General features: G+C 40.1%; 1 protein-coding gene across 3 annotated transcripts in view; it reads left to right on the top strand.

Annotated features, from left to right (window-relative positions):
- unc13c (unc-13 homolog C (C. elegans)) overlaps positions 1 to 24,283 on the top strand; it is a 168,279-nt gene that overhangs the window by 41,619 nt on the left and 102,377 nt on the right. For all 3 annotated transcript variants that reach the window (XM_008404760.2, XM_008404759.2, XM_008404761.2), the window contains 6 exons: positions 4,844 to 5,063; positions 6,721 to 6,948; positions 12,142 to 12,283; positions 16,750 to 16,919; positions 20,506 to 20,621; positions 21,538 to 21,701. In XM_008404760.2, the coding sequence (XP_008402982.1) occupies positions 4,844 to 5,063; positions 6,721 to 6,948; positions 12,142 to 12,283; positions 16,750 to 16,919; positions 20,506 to 20,621; positions 21,538 to 21,701 (1,040 nt within the window). The remainder of the gene's footprint in view (positions 1 to 4,843; positions 5,064 to 6,720; positions 6,949 to 12,141; positions 12,284 to 16,749; positions 16,920 to 20,505; positions 20,622 to 21,537; positions 21,702 to 24,283) is intronic.

The raw sequence follows: 24,283 nt of genomic DNA on the forward strand, positions 1-24,283 counted from the left end.
CCCCCGCGACCCGACCCCGGATAAGCGGAAGAAAATGGATGGATGGATGGATATTGATAACATGTCTGTCGTGATGTATTATGCCATTTTTAATTCGGAAACCAATTTTTCCAACTCAAATGGTCTGAATATTCTGTTTAAATGAAGTGACTGACAACAGAATGACAGTGTAAACAAATAGCACATTTATATAAAACAATTTCTTAATATCAGAGTCAATCAAAATACACAGACGGCCCTCTACAGTGGCCAAGTGGATGCGACTTCCTGCACACTCGCAAATACGAGCCGCGAAGGCATACACCTAAAATAGATTTTTTGAGCATTTTACAATCAATTCAAAACTCCCAGGACTAGGATTTGCGATTTCCCTGCACCTCTGTTGCAAAGTCATAGTCATCGGTGCAATAATAAGAAGCATAAACGACGTGCACGAACATCATCTGATGTTGTGGAAGAAGAAGAAAAAAAGGCTGACTCTTGGTGATCTTTGGTGTCTGTGCTGCACTGCGAACTTGACATCTAGGGATTCTGATTCGGGGCCACCGAGGGGAAGAAGTTTATAATTGGTCGAGGCGAACTGGCTTCCGAGAAAAGCTTTAGATTGTGTGCGCTCTTGGTAAGTAGGACAAGCAGATGTCAGAGTTTTTATCAGTTGCAATAAGTCCAGCAGAATGTTTCGAGCTGAGGGAATACACTCCACAGCACACCGCTTAATAGGAGGAGACGGGAACGAGAGCGAGGAAAGGACAGAAATTAGGAGATGAGGATAGAAAGCAGAGTAGGAAATGATTTGTCATCGTGTTCCTCCCCTCCCCCCCCCGGCCATAGTTCCACTGCTCAGGCAGCCATGTTGAACAAACTGTCTTCCCTGGAGAAACGTTTGAATCTATTCAGTCGTTTCTTCTTCCAGCTGCTTCTTTGCTTTGTTGCCTCATCTTCAATTTCTGCTCTTATCCTTTATATTTCAAAACATGATTAAAAAGTCCGTCATTATTGACGTGGGGTCGCGTCTGTTGCAGTTTTTCTGTTGTTTTTTTTTCATCACGTCTCCGCTGCATCAGCTTTGTAGAGCAGAAGAGGACTCTGTGCGTTGGGCCACAACAGCCTGCGTGTCCGGTCCAGGTTCTGACGTGACCACAGCAGCCTTTTAACAATGCCTGTCGACAAAAAAGAGAGGTCGTGTTTACCTGTCCGGACGAGGCTCCGACTCTCACGGAGTGGGGAAGGAAGCTGCAATCTGACAGAAGCCAACGAGTATCTGGGAATAAGAGCGTGATGTGCTCCTGTAAGTCTGTTCAGATATCATCAGACATCTTGTTAGCGGCAAAACGGACCAGGCTGAGTGGAGGATGCTGGCGCGGGAAATCTTCCCAAGTTTTCTTTTTTTTTTTCTGTGTATGTGTAATGTGCTGAACAGAAAAAGACATTGGCCAGAAGTTTTTACTTTTCAATAGGGATCAGGCGAGTGATCAGGATTTTGTGTCTGATGTCTGAGTTTAAAATTTTGTAAAGATTTCACCTGATCTGTTCTGAACTCTCATCAAGAACTAAAATATAAGTGGATATAAGAATAGTATTTCTAATTTTAGTTTTCTTTTTAGTCATTTTGGACATTAGCGCCATTAATTATTTATATTCGTACATTTATCAGTGAAAACTGTAATACATTATAATTTTCTAGTATGATACACAAAAACATCAAAGAGAATTAAGAGAAACATGTACAATGATACTTGGATTATGTCAATAAAAATAATCAAATAATGACTATATTACAGTAAATGCATGTTTACGCAAACTACAATATCACTTCCCCTTTGAAATTTAAAAGTTTAATGTCAGTCCAACTTATTTCTGCAGGTGAAAGATTCCAAAAGTATGTCCCTTTTACCGAGAAAAACAGCATTAGATAATCTTGTTGGTCTTCAGTTAAAAAAATAAATAATAATAATTTAGAAGCAAACCTAAGCCAAGGAGAAATTGGTCACAAATTCAAAAAGCTAATTTGATACATGGGAACTTAATAAAAAATCAACACTGAGTGTATTTTGCATGTACAAGTATAAAGTCATCAAACAGGGTTTTTCACTTACACTTTAAAACATGAGTCTACACAACATTTAAAGTAAAGATTTTTATTTTTTTTTAAAGGTCACATTTCTGGTGTTTTGTATCTGCCATTAACTGTATTATCATATCTAATATTACTAACACACCAGTATGTAGGGATGGGTTAGTGTTGGGCTCCATAAAGTCTGCTAGCATTTCTGCATCTGGTATGCCCCACAACACAGACTGAAAGCTCAAAACCGACAAAACAGAGACAGTCCTCTTGTTATCCGCTGAACATCTTGCTCTCACGCGTTTTTAATGAACACAGACATATTGGGCCTTCTTGCTGCAACGTTGCTACCAACTGCGCCACCATTCAGTCGTCAACAAAGGCTTCTGCGCCAGAAACATATTACCATACTTCCAAACAGTCCATTCTGGTCAGCAGCTAATTTCTCTATGCGGTGTAAGGCAACGGGGGACGAAAAAAAAAATATAGCATGACTTGTGCTTAATGAGGGGAAATTGCAAAAATAGTTAGTGCCAAATAGGCTGCAACAGGATGAGGCGACTAGCGTTGTCGGTGGAGTGGTTGACGAGGACAAAGGGTGGTGAAATCGGAAAGGATGATGGCAAGATTAGATTTTTTTTTTCTCTGTCGTGTTGCTCCCGGGCACAGGCTACAGCTGTTGACCACCTCTCACCGTGTTTGGTACGAATCTCCAGGGTTACCTCACAGGGTAGCACGTCAGACTGGCACGTGCAACACTCTCCACGTATCTGTTGCACAGCTAGAGAGACGGAGCGAGTGAGAGATTGGGAAGAGAAAAATCACACCATCCGTGTGGTGATCAGAGATGCATTAACACAGATCCGACGTTCACACACTGTCACCGAAGCAGTTGGTTTGCTGGTTGGAAATGACGGGCTGCTTAGCGGCCCAGACATTTCATTGAGGCAAACAGAAATGGAGAGGGCTCCGTGATTTCCCAAACTCGTCAAAAATTGAATTCGCTCCTCGCTCGCCCACAGGCGCTGTTGTTCGGTGCTACATTTGGTGAGTGGCAGTGCTCCCGAGTCGCGGCCCCCTGGTCTAACATATGCGCCTGCCTTGGCCGAATCCCTGACATCTGCTCGACTCTTAGACGTCGGATTAAATGCGGGAATCTCCCCGGACTCCGTTTCATTAGAGGTTCTGATGCGTTGGGCCGTCTCTCTGTTGTGTCAGCGAAGCTTCACTGTGGCGTTGCTATGCCTTGCTAGCCGTGTCATTTAATCATCTCTGCAAGTGAGGGTATTTCAAATTGCATGTGTGTATGCGTGTGTGCGTGTTTGTGTGTGTGTGCATGAACAGCATTTGTGCTGAAGTACAAAGGTACTATTCAAGTGTCAAAGCGCTTGAAGGTGGGGGGTTGGTGGTTGAGCGGTGTAGCTCAGTAAAAGTAAAAAATGAGCACCTTTCAGAGATTTATTCAACTTTCATACATCTCTCACTCGCTCTCTTTTTCTTTTTTTTATTCTTGCTCTCCCTCTCAATCTGTTTATTGCTCACTTTTAAAAAACTTATTTACAACATCCATTGACTCAGCCTTCAGGATCTGGCAAGACTTTGTCCATTTTCTGGTCCTGGTGGAAGGCGAGACTCCTGCAGAGACACATTCAATTTGAGGAGAGGCTTCAGGTCTGGACATTTCCCTTGCTTTAGCCTCAAAGCCACTCAATGGAAACAAAGCCTGTGAACAAAATGTGCTGTGAATCTGAGTAATCTGTTGTAAGTAATCAGTCATGAGACTTTTCAAGAGAGCGCCCTATGAGCCCCCCTAATGGGATACGTTTGGGAAATTTGATTTGATTTGTTCCACATTTAGCATTAGACACAGATAACCTCAGTAAGTACACTCCTAACCCTTTGCTTATTTAGGAGCTACACCAACCTGGAATGTTGTGAAAATACGATCAGCCCCTAAATCCTAATACCTGGTTGTGCCAATATTGGCAGCAGGAACTGCCATTAAGTGTTGGCATCAGCTGACGTTGAGTCTTTCACTTCAGTGTGGATGACTTTTGGCCCGCTCTTCTTTGCTGAAAGTTTTATCTCAAGCACAAATCCCTGATTTTAGGTCACACCACAGCATCGCAGGCCAGACTTTGACTGGGACACTCTAAAACTTTTGTTTTGGCCTTTTTTGTCCTTTTTCTCCCAGTCTTTAGTTCTTATTGTTGAATCATGAAACCTGACCTTAACTGATATTAAGCTGTTGCTCCCAAATCATGTCATAGAAAGTTTTTTTGTGTGTTTTTTTTCAGTTATCCAGATTTGTTTTGGTTTCTTAAATTCATTTTATGATCTGAAACATTTCACTTTGACACGAAAACAAAAATAAAATGAAATCTATTATGTGCCAAAGTGGACTTTGATCAGGATTTAAGTTTTAAACTGCAGCACTGAGAAAGTAATATTTCTTTTAACTAAGCTACTGAAGATATTTTTGTTTGGACTCCAACTATGACTTTATTGTTTAAAAATCTGTTTTCTTGGTGTTCATCTTGTTGTGTACTGATAAATACTGAGGACTTCACAATATGCTGGACATCTCAGTTTAGCTATCACTTTCTTTTATTAACTTCTGGAGGTTTTATGAAACATATTTTCCCCAGCTCACTGTGCCGCGGTAGTTTAATGACATCAGCCGAGTCCCTTCTCGTTTCTCGTGGCAACAGATCTTTTATTAATCACCACCGTCACTTCTTCTTACTTTTTTTCCCCCCTCCATTCTGTCGCTTTCAGAAACTGCATGTCTTCAAGAAAACCCTCCAGGCCTTGATCTACCCAATTTCCTCGACTACACCCCACAATTTTGAGGTATGGACGGCAACCGCTCCCACCTACTGCCACGAGTGCGAAGGCCTGCTGTGGGGGATCGCCCGCCAGGGCATGCGCTGCTCGGAGTGCGGCGTCAAATGCCACGAGAAGTGCCAGGACCTGCTCAATGCGGATTGTTTACAAAGTAAGGGAGCACTGCAATTCACACTGCAACAACTCCAAAGTCTCTGGCAAAGCTTGTTTGGTTTCATGCAAACTAATTTCAAAGCTGTTCTAATTAAGAAGCCAGTCTTACACTTTTATTGGCAAGTTCATAGTCACACAGGAGTATTTTCTCCTTTAATTTAGAGATTTTGATTCTGTACAGTTTACAGACTTGGATAATAATGGAAAAAATAATTAATCATCAATAAATTCATGATACTCTTGTTATCTCATGATCATACTTGAGTGACTCGACCGAGATGCATTTATCAGTTTTGTGACTAATTTCTTCTCTATAAAGCCATTAATTGATTATGAAAGAGGTGGAGGCAATGTCACACTGTGTGAGAGAGGGAAGTGACTGTAAAGCACTGCATGGAAGGCACCTATTATTCTACACTGCTGCTTCCTAACGAACTGTCACGAAGTATAAATCAGATTTTTACTTTTGTGTTGAATGTCTGTTTTATATTTACCAATGACAAAAAAAAACTTTTCTGAAAAATTCACTAACTGCATAATTCTTCAGTAGAATAAGATAACTAGTATTTGAAAAGAGCAGAAGAAATCGTATGTTTTCAGAACAATAKTTGTTGTTAATCTGTTGCTAGGAGATGAGCTTGTTTTTTGGTAACCGAGTGCCACGAAGTAAACATTTTACTTTTGCAAAAGTAAAAATCAGACGCAGTGCATTAACACAGCATCAGCTTTCTGCTCTGTAGTACATTAAACATCCGCCAGCAATGTGCTCCTGATCACAAACAGTCTTCTGATCTTAATCAGGAGTTTGTTCACCCAACCAACTCCCTACATCTACTGGGTGGCGCAAGTTGCTATAATCGATAGTAGCCACACAGGCTCACCTGCTAGAAGGAAACAAACACACCCAGTACAATGCTTTCATTCTATTGGGTGAGAGGTTGCCAGGCGACTGTGCCAATAGGCGTTTCCAAAAGCCAGCAGAGAGTCCGAGCAGAGACTAAGTGTGAGCGCAAGGAGAAGTTATGAGTACAAGCGTCACAAGGTTTGAGAACAAAAGACATGAAATCCTGCTTTCAAACTGAAAATGTGTGCTCTTAGATTATAGCAAAAAATAAAATAAAAAAATCCCACCTATGCATGGTGCATTTGTGTCACTGTATGAGCCACTTTGCTCATTACAGCATCCAATCAGCTCTGTCTGTGAGGCACTCCCTTGTTATTACCGGGTAGAATGCTACCCACTAAAAACAATGTGACTCTTCGGGATGGTCCCCTCAGCAACGCTCGCACGCTCTAAGTGGATTATCTACGCCCTGGCTGTTCTAAAACTCTGTGTTTCAGAACACTTTCATACACGTACAGAAATGCCATTTGTAGTTTGAACTGTGAGTTATCTTCAATCTGTACTCATTACCACACAGCAGATGGATAACACTCTTATCAGATATTAGTAAGAGGCCATTGTTACATGTGCCTCCTTTGTCACACAGACAGATCCAAAAATATTATTTTGGATCTGATAAACATGCCGGAACTAACACAGTCTGCACAGATCAGATCGCTGAGAAAGTTGAAAAAAAAAAAAAATAGGAAAAACTAGCTCACACTGTGCATTAGATCTTGTACTCAACTGAATCTTTTGGACCAATTTTTAGGGGCTGTGGAGAAAAGTTCCAAGCATGGGGCAGAAGACAAGACTCAAAATATCATCATGGCTATGAAGGAGCGTATGAAGATCAGGGAGAAGAACCGCCCGGAGGTGTTTGAGGTGATCCAGGAGATGTTCCATGTCTCTAAAGAAGAATTTACTTCCCATCTGAAGACGGCCAAGCAGGCTGTGCTGGACGGGACCTCCAAGTGGTCTGCCAAAATCACCATAACAGGTGGGACCTGCTTTCTTAGGACAGTGCACACATATCTGCCAGTGTTTGGTAATTTAGTAATACATGCAGTCAACAGAAAAGTGAGACGTATTTGTACCGATAGACTACCAACAGTGATCTGAAATGGAAAATGTTTTTATTCTGATTGACTTCAATTTCTAATGAATCCCTGTCCCCTTGATTATGAACCTCTAACACAATATCACCAAGTTCTATGCACATTTAATTAGAGTTGGACTTGGTTGTTTTGCAGAGGGGGTTAAAAAATTTTTAAAGTTGATATCGATGAAGGTTATTGGTGTGCTCAAGATTTATTGGTCCTCTCTGTCATTTTGTGGAATCTGTAGAAGCACAGGATGCACGATCCGTACCAATGACACTTATTTGTTTATTTTTATATATATAGCTGTGATTTAAAGAAAAAAAGACACAAAGTAAGCAGTGGGAAGGTTTATCAAGTTGTCCTTGTGTATGCCAAATCTTAAGTGGTTGTATGTTAATTACAGAACAGGCTGCCATAAAAATAGCTATTTTAATCAATGAGAGTCTGCTTGTGTCAACACAAATTAATTACGTTTTTATTCCTGCTTTACGTAGAGTCCGGTTTTATTTTTTAATATTTATTCAGCTTCTGCATGAAAAAAATACCATCTACTGAAATGTGAAGGTGGCAATTTAACACGGATAGAAACTAAAAACCAATTTTATCAATTAATAAGAGAGAAAAGCAGATTATAGTAAAGGTTTCTGTTTTTTAACCTGACAAACATTAAGAGTTAGCAGAGTTTGTTTGCATAGACTACAAGTAGCAATTTTACAATCAGATTGTTTATTTATGAGTTCATTTTATCTGTTGCTGATGGTTGTCTTTAAATTATTCACATCTTTTATTGATTCTTGATTCCCATGTAATACAAGTTTTGCTTCCATGCTTTACTTTACTTTAGGTATCATAGCTTTGTTTTAAACAGGCAGCCTCGGTACTTAAATGCTTTCAGAATTTCTTTTTATTAAAACAAGAAAACAAACAAAAAAACAACAACAGCTTTTTCCATCCAAAAAGGTTCAATAGGTGCTTCTAGGTTTAATTTAGTGATTCAGTGAGACGTTCATGTTTGGATTTCATAGTCAAGGATTGCTTGTGGTCATTTAAATGAGCGACTTTGAACACATGCACTTCCTTATTTGCTGCCTGCTGAGGGACAGATGAAATCCCAACACAAAAACACTTGAATTCAGATGAAGTAGCCACTGACAAGTAGTTCAGCATTTAGTTTGAAGCGTCCTAACACCTTTCTGCACTGGACTCGCTGTTCTTTCAGGAGGCATTTGATTTTGAGATTTTCTGAAGCAAGCCGGCCACATACCCCCATCCCACTAGATCCTACCCCCGCCCCCCCTCCACACCCCCAACTCCTGTCAGCTTTTGTGCTGAATGATATATATATGTACCTTGAATAATTTAGTCGGTGACTTATGCATATTTAATGCTGCAGTGTCCTTTTTCCCTTTTATGGTGCTTGTGGAATACTACAGTCTTTCTGTCTCTGCACCTACTAGTCTGAATCACTGCCCTTTATTTGGAGCCAGGAACCAACTCGGCAGTAAGCGCACTGTAGCAGAGGGAACTCACACACTGGCCAGAATCTGCTTTCAGCTTAGATTTAAGAAAAGGATTACAAATAACATTATGAATGAAAGTGCAATTATTGAATCAAGGGCTAAAGTGTATTTATTTTGCAGGAGGTATAGCACTGGTGTTCTTTTTACTCCATGTTTTCTTTATGTTTCTGCTTTATGTCCGAGTTTCCCTGACTTGAAATGTTCACTATAAAAATGATTCACCCTTTTTGGGTAGTCCTTTTTATTGATTTTAAAAATAAGTTATGATCATCATAATTGAGCTTTTCTGACAAATAATATTGCAAAAATCAAACTAGATGACAAAAGTTAAAACAGATTTCTACAAAATATTGATGGTTTAATAAAAAATATGTAGCATAAAATAAGCGATGCTCACTCTTCAGTCTGAGATTTGGCCACTAGAACAACCACCTTGATGCCAAAGTTTTGAAATCAGGGAACATTTCTCCCCATTTGAAGTGAATAGTTTTCAAATGCGTCGTGTTTGCTTGCGTTAGAGAGCTTTACAATAACATTCTTGTTATCAGAGATATCCGCTATTGTATTCCAAAAAAAATATAAAAAATTAACAAATGCCCTGGTATCACTGGAAATCAATCTGAGTGTTACATAAGCAACCCAAATGTGCAACTCTTCCCCCTCTGCTTTCTGGTAGACTGATTATTGTATGTGGGTCACAAAGACGTGAATTGTAGGTCAGTAAGACACAGCTGGCATGCTAAAAATCCGGCTTGATTTAAGCAACGCATTCCATTTGCAAGCGCATCTCGGTAAATTTGTTCATTCGCTAGATTGTTTCAGTAACTCAAGTCAAATTCATATGGATTCATTTCACACAGAGTGATATATTTCAGAAATTCATTCTGAATTTCGATAGCAAGGCTTACAGGTGTTGAAAACCGAAAAAATGTTTAGTTTCTCAAGAAATGTGATTGATTGCATAAGACCGACGAAAAAATACAGTTTGTTCGTTGTGTTTAAGTCTGCTCCATGGCCAATCAAATTCATTGAAGCAGGTGTTGGTACTGTAGTAATGAGAAAAGGTGCCAAATCCTGCTGGAACATCAAATCCATACTTCCATCTCTGACTCCCTGTGCTTTGTGAATCTAACCCAAACTCTTGTGTAGGTGTTTTTCTTCACAGTCCTCACCTGCAGTCCTCACATTTTACTTTCTGTCACACTTTTTATCTTCCACTCAACTTTCTATTGATTTGCTTAGATTTCAGTCGGTGTATTAGGGCAGTGGTCCCCAACCTTTTTATTACCGCGGACCGGTCAAGACTTGGAAAATTTTGCTGCTGCCCGGGGGGTGGGGGGGGGGGTGAACCGTCAAATAGTCAGATAAGGCCTCTGCATGTTGGTGTTCCCGCTAAATCCTGAATATACCCAATTTGCGTTGTCTTGGCCTTTTTATCGCAGCCTATGGGGTTTTCCCTGATTGGGAACGAGAATACAACCTGTTGAATGTGACAGGTAACCAATCAGAAAGCGCGGTGACGTAAGAACAGAGGGGAATCCCAAAACAGCTGACATATCGCGCAACTGTGAGTCCGGTGGACATCGGAGATGATGTGTAGAAATGTTTATTATTAAATCTAAAGGTCATTATTGTTTATTCAGTTAAAAATGTTAACTATGAAACAACACAGTCACCTCCAAATCATAGTTCAGCAAATAGAGCGGCTGCTCCTGTCGTCTTTTATCCACCGCCTTTTCATTTTGTTACGTCTTTTATCTCTTAAAATGACTTCACAAACTATCACTATTGTTTCTACATAGTCATCCGTGTTTGTTTATTCTAAATTCCCATATGCTATGTTGGGAGTTTTGTGGATTTTATTCTTGAATCGCGACGTGACTGGAATCGGTTTGTGTTGCTCCTGCCTTGGACACACGAACCGATCGAACCTGTTGTTCTTCATCAGCTCTGTGGTCAGAGGTTTGGAGAATCGACCGACAATTCTTAAATCTTTCCGTCTAAACCAGACTTAAGACTCACAAGCTATCATTTCCTCTCGACCACTGCCCAAACGCTCTCTGACTCTGGTCGCTATGGTAACGTTTACATAKCCCTTCAAAATAAGATACAGATRCTCCACAAAAACGAACATTTTACTTTCGTGAAAATTTTAACTCACGATAATGACTAACGGGACTAACTGAGCTTGTTTCTCTGCAACGAGACGGTCCCATCAGGGAGAGACAATGACACCCGAAGTGTTGCTTATATGCACAGCCTGCTTGGTCTCTACTTGGCGAAGCAGTTTGAAGTTTCATTGCCTCATTAGCAGCCTCTCTGGGCCTTTTCCCCTTTGCAAAGAAACTTCCCAAAGACACCTGATCTGTTTCTTACTCATTTCGCTGCTTGTGGCCTCAGTGTTGGCGCGCAAGTAACCGAGAGAATCCGGTTAAAGGTTTTTCAAAATAAAACATCCTCCAGACTCAATACAAAAAACGGAAATATTTAATTATTTCTTGCGCGGCCCGGACCACGGTCCACGGACCGGGGGTTGGGGACCACTGTATTAGGGCTCAGAATTGTACAACTGGGCTTGATGATGGCGATCTTTAAAATCAAATAAATTAACTTTGAGATTGATCCTAAAATGTATTTTTGTAAGTATTCCACATACTTGTGTTGTATATGAATATTTCCATATTAAAAGTACTTTTTTTTATATGGAATTTTAAAGACCCTTAATTGCGTGTTTTCATTAGCTTAATCCCCAGAATTAACAGGAAGACACACCAATAACTTACAATTCTGTGTGGTATGAAGCTATACAATACATGAGTTTTACATTTTGGACTGGATGATAAAAAGATGATAATCTTATTTTTTGATATGGAAATACATGCTGGTCCACTGAGTAAGGTGAGCGGCTGATCTCAGCTGAACCGTGTGAAGCTCTGAGGTCAGTAACTATATCAGAAATGAAATTGGTATGACAGCAAACTGAAATGATGCCATTGTGGAAAACAAAAGGATTATTGTTACTTCTCTTGGGGGAATTATTAAACCAAGCTGCATGTGTTAGAACAAAAAAAAAAAAAGGTCTACAAATACTTTACAGTGTCATCTCCAGCTTGCTGTAAATTGTCAGCATTCTGTCCAATATCTACATTCTAGCACACAAAGGAAGAAATAGCTTTACACATAAAACGGCTGTTTCTGTCAGAAGGCTCTCGGAGCTCGAGTTTTATGTAAAAATCACACAGCACTGGCAGCTGTGTGAAATTTAAATCCCACTGAAGGATGGTCAACACTGTAACTTTTTATTAGAAAGTCGGGAGAGGGAAAAAAAATTACGGTGCCTTAAAGCGCTTCTATTGTTTTATCTGCACCATCTCCGGTTTTATACGTCTCATCCTTCTCTGGAAGGAAATAACAGCCCCGGTTCCTCTACGTCGTCCCTTTGTTTACGACTTTACAAATTATTTCCCGAAGACTTGGTTAAATTCTACATCTGCGACGTCACCGGCATGAAAAGATGTTACGACGCTTCACATAACGTGTTGACACGATGTCTTCTTGTCTTGTGTTCAGTCATGTGTGCGCAGGGATTACAGGCCAAGGATAAGACGGGATCCAGCGACCCATATGTCACGGTCCAGGTGGGGAAGACCAAACGCAGAACCAAGACCATCTTCGGCAACCTCAACCCTGTCTGGGATGAGAAGTTCCACTTGTGAGTGCTTTTTAATAACGCGACATTTCTTTGACCGGCTAATCCCTCCCTCACCGGCGGGATTAGGAGTCGTCTGTTTTTGTGGACCTGGAGTTGTTCGCAAACAAGTTATTTCCTCTTTCATGATTAACCACCAGAGAGACGCCGCATGCCAGCTATGGTTTTAGAAATTCAGTTTGTTTTTTGTTTTTTTCATTGGTTTGCTGCTGCTGCTGCTGCTTCTGTTGTTCAGTGCAATGCTGTGGCCCCCAGGGGTTCCCCATGCAGTGGCCCTCCAAAGAGCATTAGTTTCTGGTTGGGGAACCCCACTTCCCCAACCACAGACAATGGTCAGTGTTAATATGTACACAAACATCAACTTATACTGTAGAATGTTTTCCTTGAATTTTATTCACTATTTAATAACTGTTACATTTTCTTGTAGCATGAATGCTGCCTTATACCTTCTGATTTTAGTCAGCCAGGCACTGTTATGTGTTTTTATTTTTTTACAACAGCAGGACAGTGAATCTGATAAATATGACGGGCATCCAATCAGAAAGATGAGGATGGTAAATAATATTTAAATTCCGGTAAATATGATAAATAATATTTAAGTTATTTTAATGCATATTTTATAGTAATTACCATATTAAAAAACTGATAAGAATCTGTGCAAAAAGAAAAAAATGTGTTTTAAAAAAATGATGAATTGCCTTATTTGAGTTTTGAATTTTTTTTGCTAATTTCTTCCCTGGATCTTCCTGAGCTCCCCCTGGTTGCCCTCCAGGGGGCCGCAGCCCCCACTTTGAAAAACACTGCTGGAGCCCACATTGAAACAAAAAGATCCCTGACCAAGTATTTTTCAGGTTTATAGACATGCAGCATGTTTTTGTTGGTGAATATTTCCTTATTAAAAATCATTTTATTTTATTCCTTATTTGATAATTTTCTCAGAAGCTGAAGTTGGAATGTTAATCAACTGTTAGCAAGAATAATGTAAAAGAATAGAAAACATAGTTTGAATGAAAATTAATTGAAAAAATTGAGAAAATAAAAATCAATAATTTTGTCATTTATTTAGAAAATCCTGCAGTAGACGCAGAAGCATTATAACTTCCCGTCCGTCATTTGTTGTGTTTTTACTTTTTCTCCCCATAGCAACCTGAATGTGTTGCTGGGTTTTTTTTTTTGCTCATCTGAAAAAAGCTAGGTTCTAATTAACAACTGGTGTGCAAGTTTCTAGGAAACAACTTTGAAATTTCTCTTCATCTCCCCTAACAAGAGGCTTTGGCTTCACTTCGAAAAAGGTTGCCATGGTTACCTTAGCGCATGTTGCTAATTATTATTATAATTTTTTTTTCTTTTCAGGAGCTGAGTTAAATAATGTTTTCCTTAAAACTATTTCCAGTTTATTACCTAAATCATGAGCACAGCTTCTCTCCTTCGGGCCTGTTCCAGCACTAATATTAACGCTTTAAAGCAAAGCAGCATGGCCGGGTTGGTCTAGACAGGTGCAAGAAAACCGCAGGCGATGCCAGGGCTTTGTTTTGAATGTCTTCATTAGGACGTCGTTTGCTGCCGTTTGCTTTTTCTTTTTTTTTCTTTTTTTTATTTAGCGTAACAATGAACTCTTTCCCACAATGAGCCTACCGGGTATTTATTTGTCTTACGAGACAGTGAAATTATTTCTCTTTTATCACAGTGGCCGACTTTAATATTAATTTAAAATTAATGCGAGGCACCTCTACGCCTTCTCCTAATGCAGTTGGTCAGTAAAGCAGCATCTGTTACGACAAATAATTTGTGTACCACGGAGATTTTCTGAATGTTTTGTGTTTGCAGGCTAGCCTCCACACATGTAAAAAGACTCCTGTGGTGGCTCCAATAAAACGCTTTTCCTGTACTACAGGGATGCAGATTAATAGAGCGATACATTACTGTGTGCTTAGCAGAGACTTCAGCCCCAGTGCAGCAGCAGCAAGCAGCCTGTGCTTCTCCTAGAAAGAGATTGGTTAAAATAAACCCAGTGACAGAGTCAGAGGTGGTTAGACTACCCAGAAATTGTACTCAAAGCAAAATGTAGCCATCTGAGAAATGACTCAAGTAAGAGTAAAGAAGTGTTTGGTAAAAAAGTCTATATTCAAGTACCAAGTAACTGATGAAATTATCAATAATTTAACATTTAAAATTACATTATCAGATGGACCAAAACATACAGTTAAGTGGAAAAGTTGGTATCTGTAAGGACAGTGGCGGAACAAGTCGGCGTTGGGCCAGGGGGCGGGGCTAATGACCGGGCCCCTTATACCCAAAATAACAAAGCTCATGAAAACATAATTTTATAAAGTACTAATAAAAGCCATTCATATTTGTTGTAAAAATACTCCAATCTACCTAGTTTACGATCCATTCCTAAGTGACTGACGATGACGTTGTGGATGGTTGGTGACGTGTTTTACCCAGAATACACTTGGAGACAATATCGGCGATCAACTTGTAAATTTGTATGTCATGAAGTTAAAAGTAAGAATGGAAATAAAGCCAGTCATGTCGCACAACATTTTATTCAATATTTTACACCCACTATGTCACTAAAATCAGTCGGTCTTGTAAAGTTTTTAGCAACCATGAGTCAACAATGACTGGGACAGCCTACTATATAATCTACTGGGGGACCCCTTTTTATAATCTACAAACACTCAACAGGGCCCACCTTCTCCAGCTCTCATCACACGTGATACAGAGTTGAAGCTTTTAAGTCATATTCTGCCTACCATCGGGGCCCCCCACCAGAGGGGGCCTGCCCCCCTTATAGCTCCGCCCCTGTGTAAGGACAAAAATTACGATGATTCATATATGTAACAAAACAACATTTTTCCAAATTGGTTTCTTTAAGTAAAAAACAAAACTTATGAAACTTCAACATAAACTGCAGGTGTGTGTCTGTATCTGGTCATGCTTGTCCCTTCATTCAATCCAAAAATATTACTCAAGTAAGAGTAGCGATACTTCATAATGACGTTGCTTAAGTAAAAGTTTAAAGTACAGTGTAGTGAAAATACTCCTAAAAGCAAATATAATTGAGTAAATGTAACTAGTTATTATCCAAACCTGGTGACGTTCACACACAACATGACATCGAAGAAAAATGTAATCTGTTGGTTTCAGTTCTGGAGCATCAGAGCCTGACTCTGTCTAACGTTTCAGTCTGAGCTAAGTTACAGAAAAACAATTAGGGACTAGAATTTGACATGTTTTTTGCAAACACTTTCATGTCCCATAAGCATTTTAACATTTCGTTAGGATGCAACCTTAACTGAAGTGTATTTATTAGATAAATCAGGCCCAATTTTCTTAATTTTGGGAGTTCGTGATTGGCTGACACCAATATGTGAAGTCAATCGTATCTGCATCAGCAAAAGGGTAAAAATCAGCCACTGTCTGATTCTGCTCTGCTGTGAGAGAAGTTTGACTGACAGACTGGCCCACCAGGCCATGTCTGCACGTTTGCATTTATCAATAGTCACCTCACTGTTTTTGCTATGTTTATTGACATTTCAAACAAAAAATAAAAAAGTGGTATCGGCCAAAATTGGGTTACAATTTTTTATTGGGAATTGGCCAGGAAACGGCTATCGGTGCACCGCTAGAATTTATTTGGACTTTTCAGAGAACATACAGACTCAAAGTGGTGCACAAATGTAGAGAAGTAAGAACTTTTTATTTGTCTATTTTTTGGTTTGACTTTGACCTTTGCCAATTGAGACCAAATTTAATTAAAAAACTTTTTTTTACCATCCATCCATTTTCTTTCACCCTTGTCCCTCAGTGGGGTCGGGAGGGTTGCTGGTGCCTATCTCCAGCTAACGTTCCGGGCGAGAGGCGGGGTCACCCTGGACAGGTCGCCAGTCTGTCGCAGGGCAACATAGAGACAGACAACCATGCACACACACTCTCACACCTAGGGACAATTTGGAGAGGCCAATTAACCTGACAGTCATGTTTTTGGACTGTGGGAGGAAACCGGAGTACCTGGAGAAAACCCACGCATGCACAGGGAGAACATGCAAACTCCATGCAGAAAGACCCCAGGCCGGGAATTGAACCCGGCCTGGGGTGCAGCCCCTACATTTTTTTACCTACACACAAAATTCTTTCCGTGGCAGAAAACAGGCTCTTCATATGACCAGTTCCTACAGTTATTCTGCTGTATCTCTCTGGAGACATGGTACATTTGGTTTGCAAAGCAGAACTGAAAAAAAAAAATAAAAATAACCTAAGGGTATTGTAAGTAATGTTCTGTAATCATTACTTACAAAAGTATCAGTCAGTGTCTGAACCTAAACGTGCGATTTAGCTATTACAGCCTCTCTCTGCTCTGTTGATTACCCCAACCTGAAAAGCTTTGACCCTCAGTGGCGTGGTGTTTCTTTTGCTGTGATTGCGATTTAGCTAATCCTGTGAAATCATCTTCTGACCCACAGTGAATGCCACAACGCTACCGACCGCATAAAGGTGCGCGTTTGGGATGAAGACGACGACATCAAGTCACGGGTGAAGCAACATTTCAAGCGCGAGTCAGACGACTTCCTGGGCCAGACCATCATCGAGGTTCGCACGCTCAGCGGAGAGATGGATGTTTGGTACAATCTAGGTATGCTGCCTTTTAATCTGACGAACACACGGCGTTCTGACCAACCAATTGTTTTTGAGTTGTGTGTCATAGCTGACATTATGATGACGTGTTGTTTTTCCATTCGATTAAAAGTTCACAAACATCAGGAGACATACTGTCCATTACAATTCTAAATACAGGATTTGAGAAAAAAAAGTGAGATATTTTTTATTTAATAGAAAAAAAGTGACAATACAAACTCAATTTGACTCTGTTTTTTTATTTAGCTTTCGCTTTAAAATTTCCTAGAAAACTGTAAAAATTAGAATATTATCAAAAAGTGATTTGGGGAGAAAAGTTAAAATTCTATGTAGATTCAAATTCATATGTAGAATTTGAATCTACATATGAGCTTTTATTTCTACGCTAAAATTCAATTTCTATAAAATCTTGAATTACTTGTGACCAACAAGAACATCGATTAATACAAAAGTGTAATAAGAAATATATGTTTGTTTGTTTTTTCGCATGATGTACACTGTTATGGGGAAAACCTATTGATGTGAGGCTTGACAAGCAGACAGTCATGGATAGCCTCCATAAGTAAGGCTGTTTATAGGACGGCGTATGACAGCACGGAAGGTTGAGTGGAAGAAAAAAAAAGTAGAAAATGGTGCACACGATCAGGAGTAACTTGAGCCTTGAGGGGGTTGTTGTAAAAAAAAAATTACCCACAAGATTTCAGGGGAAACTTGCAAGTAAAAACTTTAAGACCCGTTATCACACACGCGCGCGCGCAGGTGTAACTTTGAAATGCCTGGTGTTGATCCACTCCTGATGGAGAGACCAAGCTACTTCAAATCCAGCGAAAAGTTTCCAGTTTAGCGATTATTGCAGGAGCTTCCCCAACACCTCAGCAGAGCCACAGGCTGATGGCCTCCATATGTCCCACACCTCATTAGAGCAGCAATTCATGCAAAAGATCCGAATAACGAGTTCATAACACTCTGCAGTGCATGCACATCCTGTTCAGTGGGAGAACATGTCTGTTTTCAAAGCCGTTACTGTTCTGTTTGTCTTCTGTGGTATTCTAAAGCTTAAAGAGGAGGAGCAGTTTACATCCGTCTGTGTGTGGCGAGGGTACGAGATCTGTCTGAATCGAGTCGGTAAAATAAATACGTTTTCCAGTGCTGTTGGGGCGTATGGAGATGCTGCTGATCGCTGTTCGGGCGTCACAGCCTGTCACAATGATCAATAAATCAATTAATCGCATAAGTTAAAACAAATTTAGTAATTTCCATTGGCATGATTTGTCGTTTATCCCTTTTTCTACCAAAAACTGGAGGATAAAAGTATTTACTTTGGTGTTTTGGTCTCAATTGGCTCCTTTTTTGTGAAGGACACTTTTGTTTACAAAGACTTAAAAATCCATTTTATTTGTTGTTTTGTTCATTTATTTTAGATATTTAAAATGTCTTCCAGACATAAAATTAAAAGTTTATTAATCTTTGAGAATATGTTCTTGCGTTATTATTACGCTATTACCATTACATGACTTAAAAATAAATGGTTTCAAAACAACAATATCATCGTTTATCACAATAACGTCTGGAACAATTTATCGTCCAACAGTATTTGTTATCTAGACAGGCCTGGTCACACATCTTTCACGTGACGCATGCATGAGGTCAAACGCCATCATAATGAATTCTTCCACTTCCATTAAAGTCCAATGACTGGCGGCCGTCTCTCTTTGTCTGCCTCTCTGGCTAAAAGGAAGCAATTTGTGGCAGCAGTGACCTCTGGCCGCCACTGCTGCTGAGCGCCTTTTTAAATGTTCACAGCGAATGTTTAAACAGGATGCTGCTGCTATCGGCGCCCTCCTATCTGAGCCTCTTGAGCCCCTCTTCAATCTGGAGATTTTTTTTTTTTTTTTTTGCATTTGAAGCTCTGTTCTCTGTCACTTTGTCGTGATATTGTGTTTCACTTTCCTGACTCCTGACTATCTCCTGAGGAAATTTGGCCCATTAGACAAGGAGAAGATCTGAGGGCTGTTTCAAGTCCCCGCAGTTGTGAGAACGTTGCGTGTTTAAGGTCTTCGTTTGTGAATGTGTTTGTGTCGTTTGTGTGTGTGTTTTTTTTTCTTTTTTTTCTACGCTTTCCGAAACACAAAAGTGTTTGTAGATTTTAAAGCTGTGAAGCTGTGAGTAGAGATGTCTTTTAGGGCTATCAGCTTGTGATGACACTGTTTTTGTTTTTTTTTTCTAGCATGTTTAAGGACTTTTACATTGTGACATTGAGAGATGTGGAGTTTAATCTCTTAGTCCTTTATATATCTTGTTTTTTTATGTTGGCAAGGACAGTTTAACATCACTTCTCCGACCGGAGACATTTGCTGGCCTGTTTTCCATATAAAACGTGGTTTTTACTGTAGGACTTTAGAGGATTCTTTTCTTGCTCTGCCATCTCCAAGTTCACAAAAATGTTAAAAAGCCGTGAAAAGACAAACAGCTAAGTGGAAGCCTGTTTCAGAAAAAGGTGAAAATGCTGTCAGATAAGTGTCGGCCATTTTCCTTTCTCATTTATTTTACACCCAATGTTTGTTTTTTTGGTTATATTTCTGTTCCATGCAGGATGTTTTGCATTGCGCATTTGTCAAACAGCATTTGTCAAACAGCACCTACGTTGGAAAAAAAAATGATTCAGAGCCAATTATCATAATTTTCTACAATCATTTGTCTCCAATTAAGCTGCACCTTAAGGACCAATTGGATACTTTAGCAACAGTCTCAATTAGCAATAATTAAATACTTATTTATTACCGAGGGCACCGCTGTTGTTTTGTTAAGTTCTACAAAAATAATGACAAATAAAAAATCTTATTTCTTAATCCACTGAGTATGTTTCAATAAATCTTTTTTTTATAAATAATATCTTCCAGCAGGTCAATTAAATTGATTTATTGCTTTAGAGTTAACAAGACCCAAAAACAGATCAGAACCAACACAAAGGGCAGTAGAGTGTTATGCAAAATATCCAGCATAATAATACAAACACAGATACACAAGTGGTGCTTGTGTTGCTTCTGTCCTATTGCCGTCACTGTTAGACTTTTTTTGTACGGCGGTTCTGTGTTCACAGGTTCACATATTTCTGAATTTTTCACTGGAACGCAGCTCTAAATTATTAATGGAGGATTTGCCTATTTTTTAATGTTTTGTCATAGGGCATATGAAAAATATTTAAAAAAAAATGCAGCTTTAGAAGAAGAAATACCTGAGTGCAGTGCTACTTGACATGCTATTGGCTGGTGCTTGCAAAGCAGTCGACCATTTTTCTTGAAGCTGATTGGCTGTAGTCTCTCTCTGGTGGACATAAGGAAGACTTTAGATGATAGTTTATCTGATAGTGTTAAGACTGGTTCCACGTTGCATATTAATGCATATTAAGGTATACTCGGTGACGCGCTGCATGGTGTGGTGGGAGAGCGAGTGCCACACATACAGAAACTAGTCGTCAACGCGGCCGTCCTGGGTTCAGTTCCCAACCTTGACGCCTTCACTGCATGTCTTTCCAACTCGAGAGCATTTCCACTGACGTTCCCCGTCTTTCTCACGTGTAACAGATAAGAGGACCGACAAGTCTGCAGTGTCTGGTGCCATCAGACTCAAGATCAGTGTTGAAATGAAAGGGGAGGAGAACGTGGCGCCCCCTCATGGCCAGTACACATGTCTACATGAGGTAAGTGGCAGAAGTGATTTTGTTTCTGCCAAATTTTGAGCTCTTGCTCCGATTCAGTCGCTGTCGAGGCTTAGCTGGGCCTGGGCTGAGATGAGATCCCTGCAAAAACACATTTGACCAAGTATTTTTGTCTAGTTTCTAGTGTAAATATCTGAGTACACCTGAGATGGACTGAAGTAAAATTTCAGTAAGATTTAGGAGGTTGTTCTGAATAAATATTTTTGTAATGTTGTTTTAAATAGTACTGGTTCCACTGGAAGATATGTTCCCTTTACAATAAGACTACTTCCCCATAAGTGAAATGATCTACCAGTGGAACTAGCAGTTTTTTTAAATGAATATAAATGAATTATTGACTTAAAACAAGCTAAAATAGCTTACCGAAAAGTTATTTTCAAGTTACTTTTGTTCTGTCATGTTTACTGAGATATTTGGCTAAAAATTAAACATGAATAATTTTTCCAAGGAAGCTACATCTACAAAATTAAACAGCTTTAAAAAAAAAAAAAATACCAAAAACAACAACTATTGATATTGCTGCCAAAATAATATCTTTACTATTACAGTTTTGACAATATCTGACGCTTGTTTTTACTTTAATATTGACACATAGACATATGCAAAGACATAGAAAGCAAACCATCTAATTTACATATTTTGTGATTTCTGCCGGAAAATATTTCCAAATGGCAAAACTTACTTTCCTCATCTTTCTTGTAAATGAGGGAGAAGAACAGCAACCCTCTCTTCAGCCAGCTGACTGGCAGTGCACATTAACATTTCGGCTGTTTTGAAATCGTAACCTCGTAACTGGCCCACGCCCAAACGTGGCCTAGCATTGAAAACTGTGTTGCAAAAAATCCATCTTTTAAGTTTCAAATCTCTTTTTTTGTTGTTGTTGTTTTCTCCTCAACAGAACCTGTTCCACTACCTGACCGAAGTGAAGAGCGGTGGCGTGGTGAAGATCCCGCAGGTGAAAGGGGACGACGCGTGGAAGGTCTACTTTGACGACGTGTCTCAGGAGATAGTGGACGAATTTGCCATGAGATACGGGGTGGAGTCCATCTATCAGGCTATGACGTTAGTACCTCCCTGATCTATGGCCTTTTACCTCGTCAATCCGTCTTTGTCTCATCGGGCAGAGTGGAGGGGAGCGTGGGACGTTGGGAGGAGAGCTGAAGGAACAGAGGAGCTGTAAAGATGTCTCCTCAGCAGAATCGGAGCAGGGAGAGACAATCGAGCTCCTCCGTCCGTTTGATTGATTAGATGTTGGTTAGTGGAGGAGGGGGAAAAACTTCAAACCCGCCCCTGGTCGCATTGATCACGGGAACCCGTTAACGGCCTCGTTTCCCCCTCTGGCTGTCTCTCTGATCAAGCGTTACCTTGGCCTTCCATAAATGTCGATTTACTTTTTTTTTCTTCCATTCCCACACACAAACACAAAGAGACATGAAAAACTCTACTTTAAGAAATAAATTATTGCTAAGCTAACTATTGATCAATAGCTAACTATATTACATTATACTACATGTAATGATTTTGTTGAAGTAATGAGTTGATGCCGTCATACATGTACCTCAATTTCTAGTGATGCATTTTGATAAAAAATTATTTTTTTTTTTAGGGGGGGAAACTTGAATCACACTTTGAAAAGTTTGCCTCTGCGATCTGTAATGTGTTTTGACCAATTACTCATCTGTACCATTAAGTGAGCGGCTGAGCGACTGAGTGTTAAGCGGCCGGGATGAGGCTCAGTGCCTCCAATCCGAGGCCATGGTCTTGAGCCGGAAAAGGGTAGAGTGCCTTTTCCGGGTCAGGGGGGTCGTCCTGCCTCAAGTGGAGGAGTTTAAGTATCTGGGGATCTTGTTCACGAATGAGGGAAGAAGGGAGCGGGAGATCGACAGGCGGATTGGGGCAGCGTCTGCCGTGAAGCGGGCGCTGTACCGGTCCGTCGTGGTGAAGAGAGAGCTGAGYCAAAMAGCGAAGCTCTCRATTTACMGGTCGATCTACGTTCCCASCCTCATCTATGGTCATGAGCTTTGGGTCATGACCGAAAGAAYGAGATCACGGATACAAGCGGCCAAAATGGGTTTCCCCCGCAGGGTGGCTGGGCTTTCCCTTAGAGATAGGGTGAGAAGCTCGGTCATCCGGGAGGGACTCAAAGTAGAGCCGCTGCTCCTCCACGTCGAGAGGAGCCAGTTGAGGTGGCTCGGGCATCTGGTAAGGATGCCTCCTGGACGCCTCCCTGGTGAGGTGTTTCGGGCACATCCCACTGGGAGGAGGCCTCGGGGAAGACCCAGGACACGCTGGAGGGACTATGTCTCTCGGCTGGCCTGGGAACGCCTTGGGGTTCCCCCGGAGGAGCTGGAAGAAGTGGCTGGGGAGAGGGAAGTCTGGACCTCCCTTCTGAAGCTGCTGCCCCCGCGACCCGACCCTGGATAAGCGGCAGAAAATGGATGGATACCATTAAGTGGCTGCTAAAATTTGTTAATTTAGAAGCAATCCTTTATTTTCAGACCACTGATCAGAACAGCACTGGAAGCATTTGAAGCATTTGGCCGTTTTCCTGGAGCCTATTATTATTCAGCTGCATCACTGTGGCTGCACATGTTTTTTTCCCATTATTTAAAAGCTTAAAGGGACGATGTAGCTCCTTCAAATTATGGCAATAAGTTGGCGTCAATATCCTCCATTGTGATGATTTGTTGACTTTTTAAGTTTGTTTCTTCTCTAGAAGTATATTTTATAGTTTACATCAAACTTGCATATTTAGTCAGAGCACTTGTATTCAAACCTCCTGAAAGTTTCAATAAATGAAGTGGAAGACTTTAATTTACTTAATTTAGCTTTCAATCTAGTAAAATACGACCTAAATTGTTATTATAAGTCTTGTTACGTATGTGAGTAAAATTTTTCTACACACAGTTTTTGCCACTTTAACACCTAAACTGTAGAGACCTGTAAGGTTAATGTGCTGTTTTAGCTAAATGCTAACATGAATGTTTTCAAGCCAAAAAGATATTCATCTATAATGAAAACAGTTAACAACACAGCTTGACTGGTTTGATTTAAATAGTTTAAAGTTACAGTACATCAAGTTTCAGGAGTATAACACTTCAGTAGATTTGTATGGAAGGCTAATCTTGTGACAGATTTCCTTTTTCACATATCACATCCCTGTTACTTCTGTCACAAACTTCAGATTGGAATATACAAGTCCTTCTCAAAAAATTAGCATACTGTGATAAAGTTAATTATTTTCCATAATGTAATGACAAAAATTAAACTGTCATATTTTAGATTCATTGCACACCAACTGAAATATTTCATGTCTTTTATTGTTTTAATACTGATGATTTTGGCATACAGATCATGAAAACCCAAAATCCCTGTCTCAAAGAATTAGCATATTTCATCCGACCAATAAAAGAAAAGTGTTTTAATACCAAAAAAGTCAACCTTCAAATAATTATGTTCATTTATGCACTCAATACTTGGTCAGGAATCCTTTTGCAGCCTTCAAGGCGGCGTGGCATGGAGGCAATCAGCCTGTGGCACTGCTGAGGCGTTATGGAGCCCAGGATGCTTCGATAGCCTTAAGCTCATCCAGAGTTTTGGGTCTTGCGTCTCTCAACTTTCTCTTCACAATATCCCACAGATTC

The sequence above is a fragment of the Poecilia reticulata genome, linkage group LG3 (genome assembly GCF_000633615.1).
Source record: "Poecilia reticulata strain Guanapo linkage group LG3, Guppy_female_1.0+MT, whole genome shotgun sequence".
In the NCBI taxonomy this organism is placed as follows: Eukaryota; Metazoa; Chordata; class Actinopteri; order Cyprinodontiformes; family Poeciliidae; genus Poecilia; species Poecilia reticulata.